An 18792-nucleotide genomic window follows, 5' to 3' on the forward strand; every position below is an offset into this window, starting at 1 on the left:
CATTAAAAAAATTCTCAATAGTTTTGGGTTAATATGGTTCCTTTCCTAGTCTAATGGTTTCGTAAAATAGATTTAACCCATTGTAACCAAGCCCCCCCCCCCATTCACTATGTATATTTTAAAAGTTATCCAGAACAGGAAAGTGTAGTATAATTATTGAGGTGGTTTCCCCTTAAGTTTCATTCACATGTAAACTTTCTAGAAGTGCAACATGGAAGTTGAAAGTGTTTTGAATGCTTTAATTTTCAAGCTACACCCCCCTTAAAAACAATAACAGCACAATGGTATTTCTAAATCAGCAAATACACTTTATGGGAAAATCCTTTTGGTAAGGAGACTGGTAAGTTAAGTCTATTTAGGATCATAACCTTCTAAATCCTTAAGTCTTTAAGATACATAATAAAATAGAGGGGGAATGTCAAGCTAATTGCATTGTGGGAAATCTGCCCAGAGCCTCATCTAAGAATGTGAGGTCCAACCAATCACAGCCTTGATCCTTCTTTAAAGTGAATTGCAGTAGCAATGGCTAATCAATATAGATGGGTCAAATTATTGGCTTGGATCCTAGGAACCTTGGGACTAGTTCCATGTGCCCAAGGGGCCTTACAAGAGTTTCTTGAATTTCAGCCTTCCATTCTGCATTTGTGAAATGGCACGGGGTCTGCCATCCGGGGGGGGGGGGGGGACGTCAGCGATTTCTTGATGTGTCCATGCATTTGTGTTTATCTAAATAGATCCCAGACCCCCCCCCCAAAAAAAAATAGAACTATGGAATTTGTTTATAAATGCATGTATCCAGAACTTTAATCTTAAAATAAACATCAGGGTCCTGAAATTCTTGTAGTCCAAATGTGTGGTACTGTGATTATATTCCCATATATCATTGATAGCACATAGTCTTCATCTAACGTTTGGTGTTAAAAAGGGAGTTACTTGGATCATAAATACTGCATTGGTTACTGAAATACATGCTATAAAAGATGCAAAATCTGCAAACTATCTCAGGTAAAGAGGTCAATATACAGCATTAACATAATTAATAAATTAAGTATGAGCCCGTGTAAAACTTTTTCCGCAATGTTACTTGTTTTCGAAGCAGTATCAAAATGGTATTGGTAAGGCAAAAACCATTTGTTTATTGAAAATGTACCCTTAGCATTAGGATGCATTCTGATATTCCCCAAAAGTGTTTGCACTGTTAAATGTTCAAGATTATTGTTACCGATTTCTCATTTGACATTTTTGCAGTCTCTCATTGACAAAATAAGAACTGTGTGCACATTTGTGTAAGCCTAGTAGATTTTGGCTTTAATTAGAACTTGCAGTTTTTAATCAGTGTGATTACTGTTTTCCGCTGTAACTTTGCGGACCAGATAATGCCTAACTTTTATCTAAATTCAATGGACTGTTTCCAATTTAAATACAAGGAGCTTTGCAAGACAGAACTGGGATGAAAACCTTCATAGGCATCTGAACCTCAAGAGACGGTGTCTCTTGGGGCTCTTGTCTACATTTCTTAATTAAGAACATACAGTAACCAGGACTGGTTAATTGCTCCAAATTTTCCTTAGGTCTTCAAAACTAACAGATCAAAAGATGCTGCAATGTTTTTGATGTGCTTTCGATGTGCTTTAAGTGTCATTGCTTAACAAATTGTCTTTCCTTTATCTTGTATATGATGGGATCCTCGCTAGACAGAGGTAACAGATAGGGGACCGTTGTATAACTGCCCCCTGGTGTGCTGTTGGTGGTGTCTCTCTTTGTTCCCTAGTATTGTTCCTAAACTTAAGCTTGCTATTTCGGTGCTTCTGTGCCTGCATGTTTTCATACACATTAACCACAACTCCACTCCGTCCTTTAATATTTTTCTTTCCTCTCTCTCTCTCTCTCTCTCTCTCTGTGTGTGTGTGTGTATGAGATGTCTTTTAATACTTCTGAACTAGTAAATTTAGAACCCAACCTCTAACCCACTTTGTGCATACTTTTCAGCCTTTAAATCTTCAGTTGTCAAAATGGTTTAGCGCTCTTGAGTTCAGCAATTTATCTTGTGTGTGTGGTAGGGCAAAGGGAGAACACTTGTGTGGTCTGCAGTACAATGACCATAAGTGTGCTTTATTTCACCAAAGTGCAGTTCAGATGTGATGTTGTTGATACCTTAACCATGGTGCGGAGATCAGGAGTGAAGCATAGGTGTATGCTACTTCTTTCTCTCCTTGTAGCAACTTTTCCTCTCCTTTCCATTTCTAGGGTTAACAAGGGTTTTGCATTGAATGTGCAATGATGCAAACAACAGTTGAGACTAACTCATGAAGCTATGTTCTGCAAACCTACTTCAAGCCATCATTACCATTTCTAGTTTCAGGGGAACCATGGTTAGCATTAACCATGGCTTGCATCAGTGTACATGTAACCCAAACCATTGTTTACCATAACTCCTGTAGCCTGCTCCCAATTTCATTACCATGGTTCAGAGAGGGGCATCCTTGGGTCTGTATCAGACCTGCATTGCAACTGAAGTAGTTGCTGTAAGAAACTTTGCCGAAAGGGTTGTTGTTTTGCTTATTCAAAGCAGGGACCCTCAATCCCAAGTACTAATATGTTACTTTAAAAAACAAACAGAAACACGGAACTGACAGGGAAACTCCTTGTGCCTACTACCGTATTTTTCGCTCTATAGGATGCACTTTCCCCCTCCAAAAATTAAGGGGAAATGTGTGTGCGTCCTATGAGCAGAGAGGGGGAGATTTTTCTTCTTCTTCTTGTTCTCACCCTCTAAAACAAGGTGTGTCCTTATGGCCGGGTGCGTCCTATAGGGTGGGAAATACGGTATATAAAAATGGCAATAAAGAGCCCTTAGAATACCTTGGCATTTTGCAAACAATTAGGCTGGTGGGAGGGAACAGTGAGGCGCCTTTTGAGTTGACTCTTCTGGGTTGAAATGTGTGTTGTAAGATAGAGAATAAAGCTTGATTCTTATCTTAATCTTCAAGAAACAACTGACAAATTTAAAGGCTGGAAAAGTTATCTAGAATGACAATAGGAGGGGGTTTATTGAGGGAAAGGGATGGGTAGAGGCAACAATATTAAAAGTGTAAAAGATGTGGTCTTGTTTTAACTCCTGGCTTTTTAAACTGAGTTTATTTTTCTTCTCTTGGGAACATCGTGCTTTTGATTGCTTAAAATAGAGAATCTCCCAGGAACGTGAAAAGTTTGCAGATGAAGACAGCATCTTTTATGCTCTTGGAGAATGCGGTTTGATCTCCTTTTCTGACTATATCTTCCTCACTACGGTTCTTTCCAGTAAGTACATGTTTTGTCCTTATCATTTTATTAACACTGAGGGTGTTTAAAAAAATAAATAAATCCTTAAATGATGGCAATATGGGGTGTTTTTTCCCTTACAGTTTGCCTATCTTTAAACTAGAGGTGCTTAGCTTATTTTGCATCAAAACTATTTGATAAGGGCATTTTAGTAAGTTTCTTTATATTAAAAGAGCAGCTCTATACTCTACCAAGCCCTGCAGCCAGTAGAGCATGTGACTCTTAATCTCAAGAGTCATGAGTTTGAGCCCCACGTTGGGCAAAAAGGTTCCTGCATTGCAAGGGGTTGAACTAGGTGACCCTTGTGGTCCCTTCCAACTCTATGGTTCTACAATAGAAATAGCAAAGCATCTTTAGAGCCCTTCTAGGAATGTAATTACCATAGTTGTCGTATACCTAGTCAGACCATTGGAACATCTAGATAAGTAGTGTTTACACTGTTAACGGAGAAATCTGAGGGCTCCCTTGGACAAAAAACAAGGACACCAGCCAGGAATACCAGAGCAAAACAGCAGCCAGTAGGCTTGGTCTTTATTGAAGACTGTCGCGACAGGACTCCCACCTGCCACCAGGTGAAACAAGATGGAAGCCCTGAACAAAAGAAGACCCCAACTTTTATTAGCTACTAATTCCCCATGCTACATCCCTAAGACTACATCATGACTACATCATGGACACATCACAAAGAGAAGGGGTTCAGGGAGGAGTTGTGGTGGTAACCTGAGTGTCTTGTCATCTGTCGGGTTCCTCCTTCTCCCCTTCCCATGATTACATTCCTGAAGATAAAGAGGAGTTCACTGTTTCCTGCCCCCAGAGGGAAGGGCTGGTCACTGTCCTTTGTTTCAGTCCATATTGAATCCACTTCCATATGCAGGTCCTTTGTGAGTGTAATGATCTTCTGTCTAGGACCATCAAAGTTGGCATGCCAACTGGGTAGGGCTCACTGCGGACGTGTTGGTGTGTTGGTACGTTCAGGGACGTTTCATTAAATGAAGCGTTGCATATGTCGTGTGTGAGTGTGTATGTGTCGTGTTTGTACAAACTGAATGATTGGGGGGGGGTTGTTTCCTGCAACAACACTTGCTGGCAGTGACTACAAGGTTTCAGACAGAACTCTTTCTGAGTTTTATCTAGAGATAGCAAGGATGGAACACAGGACTGCCTACCTACAGACATGTGCTCTGCCACAGAGCTATGGGACACCAGCACCTGGCTTTCACTGTGCTATAGAGGTTCTTATGAAAATGCTTACCTATATGCTTGCCTTTCCACTTTCCACTGGGATGTTCACAGAAGAAGAGCAATGCATAAGTAGTTGGCAGAGGTTTGCCTGAATTTCCCCACCTGCACACAAATACAGTTTGCACTAATAATGTGTGTTAGGAAATTTCTCTCGTTTCAAAGCAACCAAGCTTACAGCCTGTTGGCAAGAAAAAGCCAAATCATAAATATGAATATTTGTTCCTGTTCTCTGGTGCGCATTGTGCACATATATTAGTCGTTCGTACTTTCAGAGTAGCACTGAGAAGTGCTGAGGCATCAAAACAGCAATTCCACATTAGCTTTATTCTTGCCCAGAAAAGTGCAGAGAGGAAAAAATGTTGTTTGTCCAGCGAAATGAGCAAGGACTTCCTGCAAAATTCAATGAAAATGAGTTTTTGGATTACAACACACACATTTCTTTTATATATAGCTGCTTTATACCCTAGGAAGGGCTATTTTATCTTTTTCATATTGTGTTTTTCCCCCTGGATACTTTTTTTGATGCTCCATGATGATCCACCAGATGTTTCAGTTGCCCTCCGTGATCTCTTGGATGTAACTCAAACGTACAAAATAATGTGAATGAACAGTACATAGATGTGACCTAAGGCAACCAGTCTCTCTAAATTGCACCTAAGGAGAAATACTGTTATTGGCGGCACCCTCGGCATCTAATCTTAAAATACCCCAGTCAGGGCAGATGGAACTGCAAGAGAACATGTTTTCTTCTGTTCAAGTCAAGGGTCTAATTTGTTTCTTTTTTTTAATTTCCACATATTGCACATAAAGTTCCAATACATAATGAATTTTCCTTTCATATTATCGACTTCCCATCTCATTTCCCATGATGTTCTTCTTTTCTATCCCTTTGCTGCACCCTAACACAGTAATCCCTAATTCTCTCTGTTGTTTATAGTTCAAATCCTGCTCACGGTTTCATCACGTTATAATATTTCTTAACGTAATCCGGAAAAGGCTTCCATTCTTCAATAAAGCAATCATCATTAAGTTATCTTATTTTAGCTGTTAACTTTGCTGATTCAGTATATTCCATCACTTTGCTTAATCCATTCTTCTTTATTGGGTGTAATTTGCACTGTCCATACCCTGTTCGTTTTTTTTAGTTTCTGTGTTAGTTAGATCCTACCCAGGAAGTTTTATTTTCCATTAACTCAGATGTCGTTCTCATCCTGATTTGAGTTCTGTGATGCTACTGAATTACCTTCTAAACTTGAGGAACTTTGTATCCTTTTACTGCCCTTTCTGCATTCAGCTTTTGTCTGCCCTTTCATGTGGCTGTCATCTATGGTGATTGTTTCAGCAACGCTAAGTCACCCAGTTGCATTTAACATGTTTGGCTCTTGATCTGGGGCTGGCGCAATCATGACTGATTCCTTAAGCTTCCTTCACTGTGGTTTGCCTTGATTCCGAATCAAGCCATTCCCTTTGTTCCATAGCTCCTGTTAATTTGTTTTAAACCTAATTAGTTTACGCCTCTAATAAAATAATTAGTTAATGCGTGTAAATAAAACAAACCATTAAGAAGGAGGAAAACGGAATGTTAATACATTATTAAGTAACAGAATGTTAACAAACTACTTATGTGTAATTATAATTGCAGGATGCTTCGTTGTTTTTAAAGAGCATAAATTAGTTCAAAAACAGATAGTCTCTGGCTGTAGCTATGATTGACTTTGGCTTCAGCTGTGTTCTGGGTGAGATGTATTTGCTTTTCTGCTGGTTTTATTAGTGCGTGATAATGTTGATTGTATTTAATATTTTATGGTGGAAGCAGCCTTGGGAGAGGTTTTACTCTTAAAGGTGGCCTATAAATGTTTTAAGGTAAGATAGAAAAGAATATGCTTGGAAGATGGCTGTAATTCTTTGTGCACTTACCTGGGAGTAAGATCCACTTAGGTCAGTGGAGCTTTCTTTTGAGTAAACATGAATAAGCTTGCACCATAAATGGCTTATTTGAAGTTATCTAATAGAAACCTCTGTAGAGTGATAATATATGTAATCCTAACTAGTGGAACAGCATCATAAACTTCTTCTACATAGATGGTGTGAAAAATTGGGCTTATCTCGGGTTTATTTTAATTCAGATTTAATCAGTGATGTGGCATTGATTTTGGCACCACTCAGCGCATCTGTGCTAGCCTTTGAAAGCCTAATTACAAGCAGGGAAAATTAAATGCCAAAATTAAGAGATTTGATGGTATCTGCAGTTTTTATTCTGCCAGTTACCCTCCTTTCTGTTTCAAAATATTAGTCGATCTCCTTCTTTTGTCGACCCATTGTGATGACTTTTTACAAAAATCATATGGGTCTTCTCTTAAGTGGATATCCCTAGCAATCCAATGAATAAAGTTAGGAAGCATTAATCCATTAAGCCCTAGAAAATGGGTCTCATTTTGGGGGTTGGTTTTTTTTCTTACCGCAGTGCTCATCAGCTGGCCAGACCTTAAATACAACTCATTTGCATTTTACAAGCAGAGAGCTGTTTGCCTACTGCATAGAAGATGAAGTCTGTCACCATATTTTATTTATAAGTAATTTACTGCTCTCATGCAGTCTGTTTCCTAGTCTGCTGTATGATCCCCCCCCCCCTTCCCCCAAAAGATAATAAAATAACATTTAGAAATGTGCTGATAACTTCTGGTCTTCTGTTAAATGAATGCTATAGCAAAAAAAAAAAAAGCATGGAGGATACTGCACCAGTTTCATTGCTTTAGCTACTCTCCAGTTTTAATTTTTATTAGCACCATTCAAATTTCCTTAGTTATGAGATACTTGTTGTTGTTGTTGTTTAGTCGTTTAGTCATGTCCGACTCTTCGTGACCCCAAGGACCAGAGCACGCCAGGCACTCCTGTCTTCCACTGCCTCCTGCAGTTTGGTCAAACTCATGCTGGTAGCTTCCAGAACACTGTCCAACCATCTTGTCCTCTGTCGTCCCCTTCTTCTTGTGCCCTCAATCTTTCCCAGCATCAGGGTCTTTTCCAGGGAGTCTTCTCTTCTCATGAGGTGGCCAAAGTATTGGAGCCTCTGCTTCAGGATCTGTCCTTCCAGTGAGCACTCAGGGCTGATTTCCTTAAGAATGGATAGGTTTGATCTTCTTGCAGTCCATGGGACTCTCAAGAGTCTCCTCCAGCACTATAATTCAAAAGCATCAATTCTTTGGCGATCAGACTTCTTTATGGTCCAGCTCTCACTTGCATACATCACTACTGGGAAAACCATAGCTTTAACTATACGGACCTTTGTTGACAAGGTGATGTCTCTGCTTACACAAAAAGAGGTGGAACTTCCTTTTTATCTTCTTTAGAATTGAATTGGGTGAAAAGACATTTGGACTGGTGGATGTACTTTCTGGTACAGCAGTTATAGGACAGAGATAATGAAAATGTGACACTAACAAGACCAGCAGAGAAAAGATAGGTCTAGTGCTTTTTCAGCCCAATCCTAATGGTTTTGAATTATGTTAAAATGTTGTGAGCTCCCATGTGAAATAACTGTATTTTTAATAAACATTTTTTTAATAGGCTATATTTGCACAGATGTAAATCCCACTTATCTAATTCAAAATAGCTCATAAGGAAGGATATTTAGGATTCTGGCCCTATAGCTACAACTTCTATTTGTAACCAGAGAAATGAAAAAAAAAACACTTGTAAGTTTTAACCTGATTCACTGGTAATCTGCTGGAGTTTCTTGGAGTAGCTGCAAGGGAGAGCGCACTTGTTGGATATGTGACCCATCAAAGCCAATTTTCCACCCCCAATTTTTAATTCTGTGAGGAGACATACAGAGATTTATATTGGAACAAATAGCAGTTTTGGGGGATTTGTACTGCAGAAGGAAAGGGTTAACCTGCACTCCCCCAGCACCCTACCTTAGAGGACACTCCAGTGGAGAACGAAAAAGAAAACGCTAAAATGTTGTATTCGTTCTTTTAAGGGGAACAGTAGCTTTTGCTAAATTGGACGCTCACTCTCACTATTTCAATATCTCAAAAATATCCCTGTTGAGAATTTTGGTCCATATGCTGGTTACCACCCATGAGCGGAATGCTTTGTGCTGCAGAAGTTGTGGTCTCCCAGATCACTGGCAATGGTAGTTGTAGATCCAGGACAGAAAGTAATTGTGGGTTAGCGGCAATGATTCTATATAAGGTGAACCCTTTATAATGCAATTTTCATCATGCCAACCTGATGGATTCTAGCCTCCTAGCAAGACAGGTTTAGAATAGCCATTTATATAGCATTGGGCCAGGACTTGGGCATGAATTTACTACGGAAGGCTTTGTCTTTGCATTTGTTTTTGTCCTTTGAAGGTCAGCCAATAACTGATGTAATGTTGCTAAAAGATAAGACACAATGTTTAGATGAGAGTACAAGCCTTATCTCTTCAAACTGCAAAGGAGAGATAAGTTAAACTGTATTCATCATTGGTGCTTTAAAAAAATCACTTATTGCCATTTATTTAATATATTTATATACTAAAGACTTTTTTTAAAAAAAACAACCCTAAAAGAAGCCTTAAAAGAAAGTCATTTGGCACTAAATGTGTGTTTTATGTTGCGTCCATATGGAGTTTTGGCTTTGGTCAAGTGGGAAATGGCCAACATGGTTGCCAGGAGATGGCAGCCCCATAGCTGGCTGGCAGCCACTGGATAGTCTTCTGAGGACTTTACTAGGTATATGATGTCATTCATGCAATTAGCAGTGGCTTCCTAGAAAATAAATTGCAGTTGTGGGCACCCTGATATGGACAGAGGCTTTGATGTGCAGGCTAGGGGGGATTTTGCACTTTGCCTCACGCTGTGGGCCTCATCTAAACCTCCCACTTGTTCCAGTTGCATGAATAGCATTGGATCTAGTTTGGACCTGAATCTCCATCGAGGAGTCCACTTCAGCTAACCATAAATGCTTCAGTGGATTATAGGCCAAACTGTATTCAGTTCTAAAGCAGAATTTCTCACACAGTCTGGGATCTTGGTTGAATTGATTAGGCCGTCAGGGCAGCTCCTGGCATCTGCTTGCCATGTTAGAAAAGTTTGCATTTTTGCAAACTTAAGGGAAAACAAATGAGGCACATTGAATGCATGTGCACCAACAGTGGGCACTATATAATATTTGGTTTTGACTTTTTGCAAACTGTGGCACATGCCTGTGCCTTGGACTATAAAGAGTCCTAGCAGTGTTCCCCTCCCCCCTTGCTACCAAGTTAACCCATATTCTCTTCTCAAATTTCAGTGTGATAATTCAAGGTGCTTTGTTCTTTCCTTTCCCATAAAGGACATTTTTCATATAAACCCAAATCAGACGGATAATACCATTCAATTCATATTAGCTAGGATATGACATTTTATTTTCTGAATACGGAGATGGGGAGTATAATATGTTTAAAGTTCCTTTTAATGGAATTTTTCCATCTCATTAAGTTGTAAAGATGAGTTGTAAAGAAACAATTTTGTCCTTTCCCTTTCCCCCTTTTTGTCTGCTTAAATTACAATGCAGCATTATGCACGGGTATAAATTGTTTGTAGTGTTCTGATTTTTAGTGCCAGACGAGTGTTGATTTAATTTTGCTGACTGGAGTTAATGTTTTGTTGAAGTGCTGAGCCTCTGCTGGAAAATCTTGACTTAGATTGCAGTCCTAAACACACTTAGTGGTGGAGAGTCTCCCTCCTCAAATTTGATGGGACTTGCTTCTGAGTAAACATGGACAGGATTGCTTTGTAAATCCAGTAGTAATGTTCACTAGTAACGTATTGCTATCCTCTGTTAAATTTTAGAAGGAGCAAGGAATAGCATGCAGGCATCTAGGACTTTATAGTCTTATCTGAATCTCATTCTCCCAAAGATCAGTATCATTTTGAATAACATAAAATCCACACATAATCTGCATATTTGGACATTAAATATTTGGAAATTAATTACACTGTCAAATATATTTATTTTGAAGATTTATAGCAAAGCTTGGAAGCTGTGGCCTTCTAGACTGTGTTGCACCATGTACCATGGCTCCCATCAGCCCTGACCTTTTTCCACGCTGTTTGGGGTTCCCCACTGAGAAGGCAGTTCTTCCCACAGAAATTGTAGCAGCCCTGATAGAGGGGAAGGGCTGGGTTGAGAATTGCCCACTTGACCAGGCAACCCACATTGTGATGACCTCTTCTTACGCATTTCCAACCCAGTTCACTCAACCCACCAGGGAGTGGCAACCATGCCCCTGCAATGGTGGTGTTGTTTTATGAATCTCCTCCTGCTTTTATCCCAAGCCAAGTTACAAGTCTGTTGTAAAAACAGCTAAGGTGTGTAAATGGCACCAAATACGTAAAGCTTGGAGTACAGCCCCTCTGCTTCAGACAAACTGTAAACTTCTCTTGTCTTCACTGCAAACTCTAGAGGCACCATGGGTTTTTGATTATTTTCCCGTTTGTTTTTCCCAGCCCTTGTAATTGCTTACAATAAGCACTTGCACTGAACCAGTGGCAATGTACATATTACCCCGCTTACCCCCTTAGAGGCAGGTTTTCTGTATGAATGCCGCCTTATTTGTAGATTTATATTTTATTTATTAATTGCCAAATAACATATTATCTGGGTGATTATATGTTCTCTGTGAGATGATCTTTAACCTGCCTTCTTAGTTGGTGTTGAAAATGCTATTATGCTGTCTTTAAAATCCAACTAGGTTCCTAACACATGGCCAAATTACAAGATGGAATATTGGATGCATGGTTCACCCTGTTGGCAAGATGTCAAGCCACCTTTTCCCTTTTAGTAGCATACATTTTAGATGTGTCCTTGTGGAGGTCCCAGGGGAGAAATATTCACACATTTATTCAGCTAATCTTCATGTTATGCAAACATTTGAGGGAAGGATAAATCTTCAGCACTATGAATTTCCACTGAAAATGAATGCATTCTTTTGAGCATTAACCTAGCTCTGCCATAAAGGTATGTAGCTAATCCTGTTCAAGCAAGAAATTTCATGACTTAATATTGTACTGGCATAATAAGAAAATCACCCCTTTACCTTCACTATGAGGAGTGTTGTAGAATAATATTAACTCTGCTTGGAACGAAATCCTCTTTGGATATTTCTTGTTCTGACTGTCCTGCTTCTTCCTGAGATGCTTGCTGGTGGCTTTGATCATGGCTGTGTCCTTTGTTTTGTAGTGGAAATACCATTAGCCTGTTAGTAGTATCACCAGATGGAAGAGCAGCTGTTTACTGTTCTTCAGTTGTTGAAAGGGCACAGAATACACCTCTGCTTTATTCTAAGGTAACTTGTTAACTCCCTTTGAGAACATACTTTCCTGCAGCTGCCTGTTGCATAAATCTCAAATAATATAGATTTCCCTTGAACGCTGGAATGATAATGTACTACCTGCTCTGCAGGTAAGTGTTAATATTGACCTCCAATACCAACAATCCAATTGATGGATTGTTGGATCAGGTTCTGTCTCTGTAATGGACTTATTTTGTGTCCCTAGAACAAATAATAATGGTTCCCCAACTCTAAAATGTTTTTAGACAAGTTAATTAACAACAACCCACCACCAGTCCCCAAATAGGTTTCTCATTGGACAGAAGGTTTGGTTTTGCTTCCCTGCATAGTACTTTACTTCTCCCAGTGGCTACCATAAACAGGTTCCAGACTATATTCTGAACTTTTTGAACATCAGCTTCCCATCTTTAACAGAAGAATGACAGTGATGCATTTCACAGGATTTCTAGAACAGGCACACTGAAGGTTATTAATATTATTAAAAATATAAGATAAATAGTAATTATGGAATCATTTTGGGTTGCAAGTTGGAACTGAGAAGTCCAGAGTTACAGTAACCTATATCATCGCATCTCCCCTTTTTTCACCCAGCTCAGGTTTCAAAAACATTACTATTATATCTCAAGCTACCTATTTAAATAGGTATTTCATGCATCATGTTCAGCCATTTTACTGTAAAGCATGTGAAACATCTTAACTCAGATTCCATTGTATTTTGTTGTCCAGCCTCTTCCTCGATATCAGATGTCTAAATAAGCAGGTGGTAACACCAGTTGTAAGTGTCTTCTGTTTCTTCTATACACAACCCCTCTTAAGAGTCTCTTAACATACAGTATATAGACATACAGTAACCTGTATTGTCAAAACTATTCACTTCTAATGGGTTATGTTCTTTGATTTATATAGTCTTACAGAACAGGAAAACCACTTTTCTGGTGGGGGTGTTTTCATGCAGGCCTGAAAGAAGGGGGGAAGGGGAGACAGTTTGGGTTTTAGGCAACCAAGAGTACCATACTTTTCCGTGTATAACATGCCCCCATGTATAAAACGACCCCTATTTTTTTAGCTGGGGGGGGGGGAGATTGCCCAGAGTTGTTGAGCTTTCCAAGTGCTCTACAGGCTGCCCACAACTAAAAACTGAACACATCACCACGGTCATCAAAAGCCCACCTACCCATTCGATGCAACCACAGCAGATTGCACATCCAACCAAACACATGCCAAATCGCCACTACCAATCTCCTGCTGCCACCAATCGCCTGTCACCCCTCTGCTTTCTGTGTATAAGACGACCCACAATTTCTGCCTATTAGTTCTTGGGGGGGGGGATTGTCTTATACACAAAAAAATACGGTACTTCTCTCTTGGGTCCTGTTCACACCTCTCAACTTGGTTAGCTACCCAACCAAACCCTGGAAACTAGTTTTGTGAGCAGTAGAGTTCTCAGAGAATTTGCAGCGAGGTCTCACACTGCAATTCCCAGGATTCTTCAGGGGAATCCATGGTCGTTACAAACACTGGTGTAAGTTTATATAACAGAGACATCTAGCATGGTTTTATAGACAGAGTCGCACAGAAGACAAGTACAGTTTCTGTATCTTGCTTATTTCCTCCCACTGTGTGTGAAAGAACACTCTGCTGTATCTTATTTATAAGAAGTAGTTTGATTCTGAGGCTGGCATATATCCTGCTGTTTCATAGCCATGAGGAAGGAAACGCTAAGATGTGCAGTAACTTCTGTTTTACCTTCTATTGGATTTCAGATCTGTACTTTGTATTTCCATTGTGGGAACTTAGTAGTGTAACTTGGAGTGCAAAATTTTTTAGCTGAGATAGGTTGCTTGGGTTTCCAAATAATTAAATGACTATTTTTGTAGGAAGCTGCCTGCCCAAAAAATACCAGCCTTAATAGTATAGTGCAGAATATTTAAGCAAAACATCCCCTTTCACTCTCCGTTAGGATTTGGCATTCTGAATGTGTTTTTTCTGTATTGCACAGGAGAATGTTGTTGTGATGTCTATGAAGCCATTTAAACTGAAGAATCAACATTCCTTTAATTCTCCGTTTCAGAACTGTGCATACTTGATCAAATTCTGCTTAGCCTTTTTCCAATTAACATTGGAAAACGTAATGTGGCTCAGGGGCAATGTGTCTAGACTCTACAATCTAGACAGTTCTCATAATGCAGAGAATTTGAAGTACTTGCTGAAACGGAGGTCATTTAATCTCAAAGGGAGAAATAACACAATATTGCTATTGCTAATAGTCACGGATGGTTGTTGACTTCAGAAGTGTATTATACTTGTTCTTTTGGCTGCTTTCACATTTCATTTAAAAGTAGGAATAAATTTTAACACTGCACAGGGGACTTGGAAGTACTGTTGCTTAAAACTGCCAAGTTGAACAAGGGAAATAGAAAATAAAGTGGTAGACAGACCACATGGGCTTTTTAGTGTATGTGTGTTTCAGTGCTTATAAGCTGTATTTGATTGCATAACTCTATATTACTGTAATTCAATAATGTGTGATTTGTTTGAGAGAGACCAACTGACAGGATCAGGAATTCTCGCTTGGCAAATGAACAACATGAATTACTTTCTCCAGCAAAGCCGATGGTGCTGGAGGCAAACTAGGCTTGCCATTTTTTCTAGAAGCGGTGGGTGGACAGACTTGAACAGGCTCAAAAAATGCCTGGTTATAAACAAGAGTGGGAACTGAGAAACTCCCACATTGAGCTGGTTCGAAAGCATCCAGATGGTAACCCTAAGGCAAAGATTCTTCTCTGGGACTGTGAAATATGATCAGTGTAGGATTACAAATAACAGCATCTCTGCAAGATTTTTCAGTCAGCAGAATGTTAGTGGGCATCACTTCTTCCTCCAAGAAATTCATTGCCAAAGAGAATCATGGTGCAGGTGGTAGGGAGACTTTGCCTCCATAAAATACTACTACTACTACTACTACTAATAATAATAATAATAATAATAATAATGTAGTAGCCTTCTATAATGGACTTGTCACTTCAGGGAATTCCCCATACTTTCCTCCTTTGGAGTGTTGCATAGATATATAGACAACTTGAGAAAGGGCCTTTATGTTCTTGTAGGTACAAAACTGGCAGGGTTTTTTGTTGGTACACTAAAGATGTGAGTGGAAGGAGTGACCTAGTCTGTGCTGCATCTCATTTGTCACTTTTCAGTGGTGTCGTAAGTTACAGTACTTGTTGTTATTTAGTCATTTAGTCGTGTCCGACTCTTTGTGACCCCATGAACCAGAGCACGCCAGGCACTTCTGTCTTCCACTGCCTCCCGCACTTTGGTCAAACTCATGCTGGTAGCTTCGAGAACACTGTCCAACCATCTTGTCCTCTGTCGTCCCCTTCTCCTTGCACCCTCCATCTTTCCCAGCATCAGGGTCTTTTCCAGGGAGTCTTCTCTTCTCATGAGGTGGCCAAAGTATTGGAGCCTCAGCTTCAGGATCTGTCCTTCCAGTGAGCACTCAAGGCTGATTTCCTTAAGAATGGATAGGTTTGATCTTCTTGCAGTCCATGGGACTCTCAAGAGTCTCCTCCAGCACCATAATTCAAAAGCATCAATTCTTCGGTGATCAGCCTTATAGTATTTAGCTGTGGGTAAGTCCCAGTGTACTCAGTAGGACTTAACTTTCAGTACTTAGGTGCGAACAGCAAACCCGGGATGACTGCTGAATTTAGGTCACTCTTGAAAGCCCGGGATACTGCCTTTAAGGCAGGGAGCATGAAGACATATAGAGAGGCAAGAATAAAGCTTAGGAAAGGCATCAAGGCAGCAAAGCAACAATATGAGCTCAAGGTTGAGAACTGCTTAGCTGAGAACAATACGAAACAAGTGTGGCAAGGATTGCAGCACCTAACCAACTATAAAGGCAATATGGCAAACATGGTCACGGCCAATGATATGTTGGCAGAGGAGCTGAACCTCTACTTCGCCCACTATGAGGCAAAAAGAGCAGATATCTTGGCTCCTGTCTGCCCGCCTACAAACTCACAGCCACTTGTTTTATATGACCATCAAGTGAAAGCTACGTTGCGGGCGGTGAATCCCAGCAAAGCTGCTGGTCCAGACGGGGTGCTGGGAATAGTGGTAAAAAAATTGCGCCAATCAATTAGCAGGGGTTTTGACGAGGATTTTTAACATCTCTCTGCAAACCATTTGTGTTCCATCATGTTTGAAAGCGGCCACCATTATCCCAGTCCCAAAGAAAACAGCAATTAACTGCCTAAATGACTATAAACCCATTGTATTAACATCTGTAGTGATGAAATGCTTCGAGAGATTGGTCCTTCAACATCTTAGAACATGTTTTCCACCAGACTTTGATAAACACCAGTTTGCCTATAGGAGAAATAGGTCAACAGATGATGCCATTGCTACAGCTTTTCACCTTGCAGCGAGTCATCTGGAGAGACCAGGGAATTATGTCAGAATGCTGTTTATGGATTATAGCTCGGCTTTCAATACCATCCTTCCAGACATTGTAATCGGAAAGTTAAGGGACCTGGACCTTTCTTCTAACATCTGTGATTGGATTAAAGACTTGCTGAGAGATCGGACACAAATAGTGAGGATTGGGCCTGTTACATCTACCTCCCTGAAGCTCAGTACTGGCACTCCACAAGGATGTGTGCTAAGTCCATACCTGTATTCATTGTATACATATGATTGCATTTTATCTGACCCATCTACTGCAATTATTAAGTTTGCTGATGACACCACCATAATGGGTTTAATTACAAGTGGAGACAAATCTGCGTACAGGGGGGAGGTTCAAAAGGTATCCCCGTTGTATATCGGGGGGGGGGGGCTGTGTGGAGAGTCTCTTCCTTTGAATTCCTGGGAGTCCATCTTAATGAAGACCTTACTTGGAAGGTCAATACAGCCCAGGTGGTTAGGAAGGCCCAACAGAGACTTCATTTCCTTAGGGTCTTGCAAAAGAACAATGTTAGACAGCAACTGATGATTTCCTTCTATTGGTCCACAATAGAAAGTGTTCTCTCATACTGTATTACGGTGTGGTATGCTGGTTTGACAACCATGGACAGAAAGTCCCTACAGAGGGTGGTGAAGACAGCACACGATATCATGGGCTGTCCCCTGAGTCCGCTAGATGTCATCGCAGGAGACCATTAACTCAGAAGAGCGAGGAACATTCTCAGGGATGACTCACACCCTGGCCAGCACCTTTTTAATCTCCTGCCCTCATGCAGGAGCTATAGAAGCATGATAAGCCACACCAACAGGTTAAAGAACAGTTTCTACCCCTGGGCCGTGAGGCTGCTAAATGGAAGACAGCAACATTGCAGCTGACGTTCGGGGTTGGTGATCGTACGACAGCACACAGAGTGTAACAAGGACTGAGAGATTGTGGGGTTAGGGGGGCTCGTTTAATCTCACTGTAAACAAGTGGTGCACTGACAATAAAGTATTTCTATTTCTAGATTTAAGCTGTTGGTTGTTGTTTTTTAACCTGTGAGCTTGTATCATATTTAAAAATCCTCCTTTTATATATATGTCATTGTGCCTGTTGCCCATTTGCAATTTTTGATCATTCTCCCATTCAATTCATTTTGTTCAGGTACAGAAGCTTCGTCACATCTCCCCCCCCCCCTTTATCTGCTTCCTTATTGGGAGGAGATTGCATCAAATGTTTTGTGCATGGATAAACAAGTAGTTGTGCAAATGCAAAAAGACTTCAGTTTAGGAGGAGAATATATATATATATAAAGAGAGAGAGAGAGAGAGAGAGAGAGAGAGAGAGAGAGAGATATCATAATTTCAGAGGGGAAGCGTGTTTGGGAAGATTGTTCCTAGGATGTACTGTTAGAACACATACAACTTTTACATCATTTTTTTTCCTGCAGCCTTGTTTCTTTATAACACTTGAAATATAATGTATTTCTCCCCACCCCCCAGCTCCTCAAAGGAACTTTGAAATTGCCTTCAAGATGTTTGATCTGAATGGTGACGGGGAAGTGGATATGGAAGAATTTGAACAGGCAAGTTCTCTCCATCTCCAAAACATTACTATGTAAATTATTATGCAAATAATCTCACTTTCTCCTCTTCTGTTGCTATGTGTGGCTCTCTTTCGTTATCTAAGAGCACATATATCACCTGCAAAACCATGGACTCTCTGCAAAGTGTCCTCAAGACGCATGCCTCACACTTTGGTGGGGTGTCCTATAGCTGGGGACTTGTGTGCTGCTCACTCTTATACTTGTACTTTTTGACGCAGCCTTTGTTCATAATTTGCCTGAAAAACAAGACTTCCTCCATTCTCTAATGCACAGCTGTTTCACAGCTGTACAGTTGTAGATGGGGCTCATCTTGTTGATGATGTCAGTATGGTTTGCATGTGTGCATGTGTTTAATTCATTCTTAATTTCTGCCCTTGAGAGGGGAGAAGTTCAGCTGTCCCTTCTAGAGGTGATTTTTTAAAAAAGAGATGAAAAATGCAAATAAGGCAGCTTGTGTCTGAAAACCAGGAGGCAGGCCTGTGCTTTTATTGGCCCTATCTTCTGCACATTATCCCAGTCCTCCTACTCAGATGATTTAGTGACATTAGCTGTAACAATATGCCCTTCAGAGGTGCATCATCTCTCCTGCCTCACGGGGGAAATGTAGCATACTGCAGCTACCTATGATCTCCATGGCATTTGAGCATTTAAAAATTGATGGACCTCTGATTGGTATGGAAAGTTGTCTTCTCCCTGGTGCACCGAGACAGCAGTCAGTGCAGCAGCAGATATGTTTCTATCTTAGAGTTGTAGCCTTTCCTTTTTGCTACAGGGTAGGTAGCATTTGTGTGTCACAGAATAAAGATGCAACACATCACAAAAATAATTCACCATTGAATCCCTTAATAAACC

At 40.3% G+C, this 18792-nt stretch overlaps 1 protein-coding gene and 1 long non-coding RNA gene across 2 annotated transcripts in view; one reads left to right on the forward strand and one right to left on the reverse strand.

Moving 5' to 3' along the window:
• The window catches only part of MICU1 (mitochondrial calcium uptake 1), a 124458-nt gene that overhangs the window by 45378 nt on the left and 60288 nt on the right, over positions 1–18792 (forward strand). The window contains exons 5-6 of the mRNA XM_081189861.1: positions 3186–3300; positions 17837–17919. Coding sequence (XP_081045987.1) covers positions 3186–3300; positions 17837–17919 — 198 coding nt within the window. The remainder of the gene's footprint in view (positions 1–3185; positions 3301–17836; positions 17920–18792) is intronic.
• On the reverse strand, positions 1880–3179 carry LOC308584814. Its single transcript, XR_014007030.1, has 2 exons — positions 2826–3179; positions 1880–2654 (listed from the first exon to the last, which is right to left on the reverse strand). It is a non-coding gene; the product is annotated as an uncharacterized lncRNA (long non-coding RNA).

This window comes from Podarcis bocagei (assembly GCF_964188305.1).
Source record: "Podarcis bocagei genome assembly, chromosome: 4".
In the NCBI taxonomy this organism is placed as follows: Eukaryota; Metazoa; Chordata; class Lepidosauria; order Squamata; family Lacertidae; genus Podarcis; species Podarcis bocagei.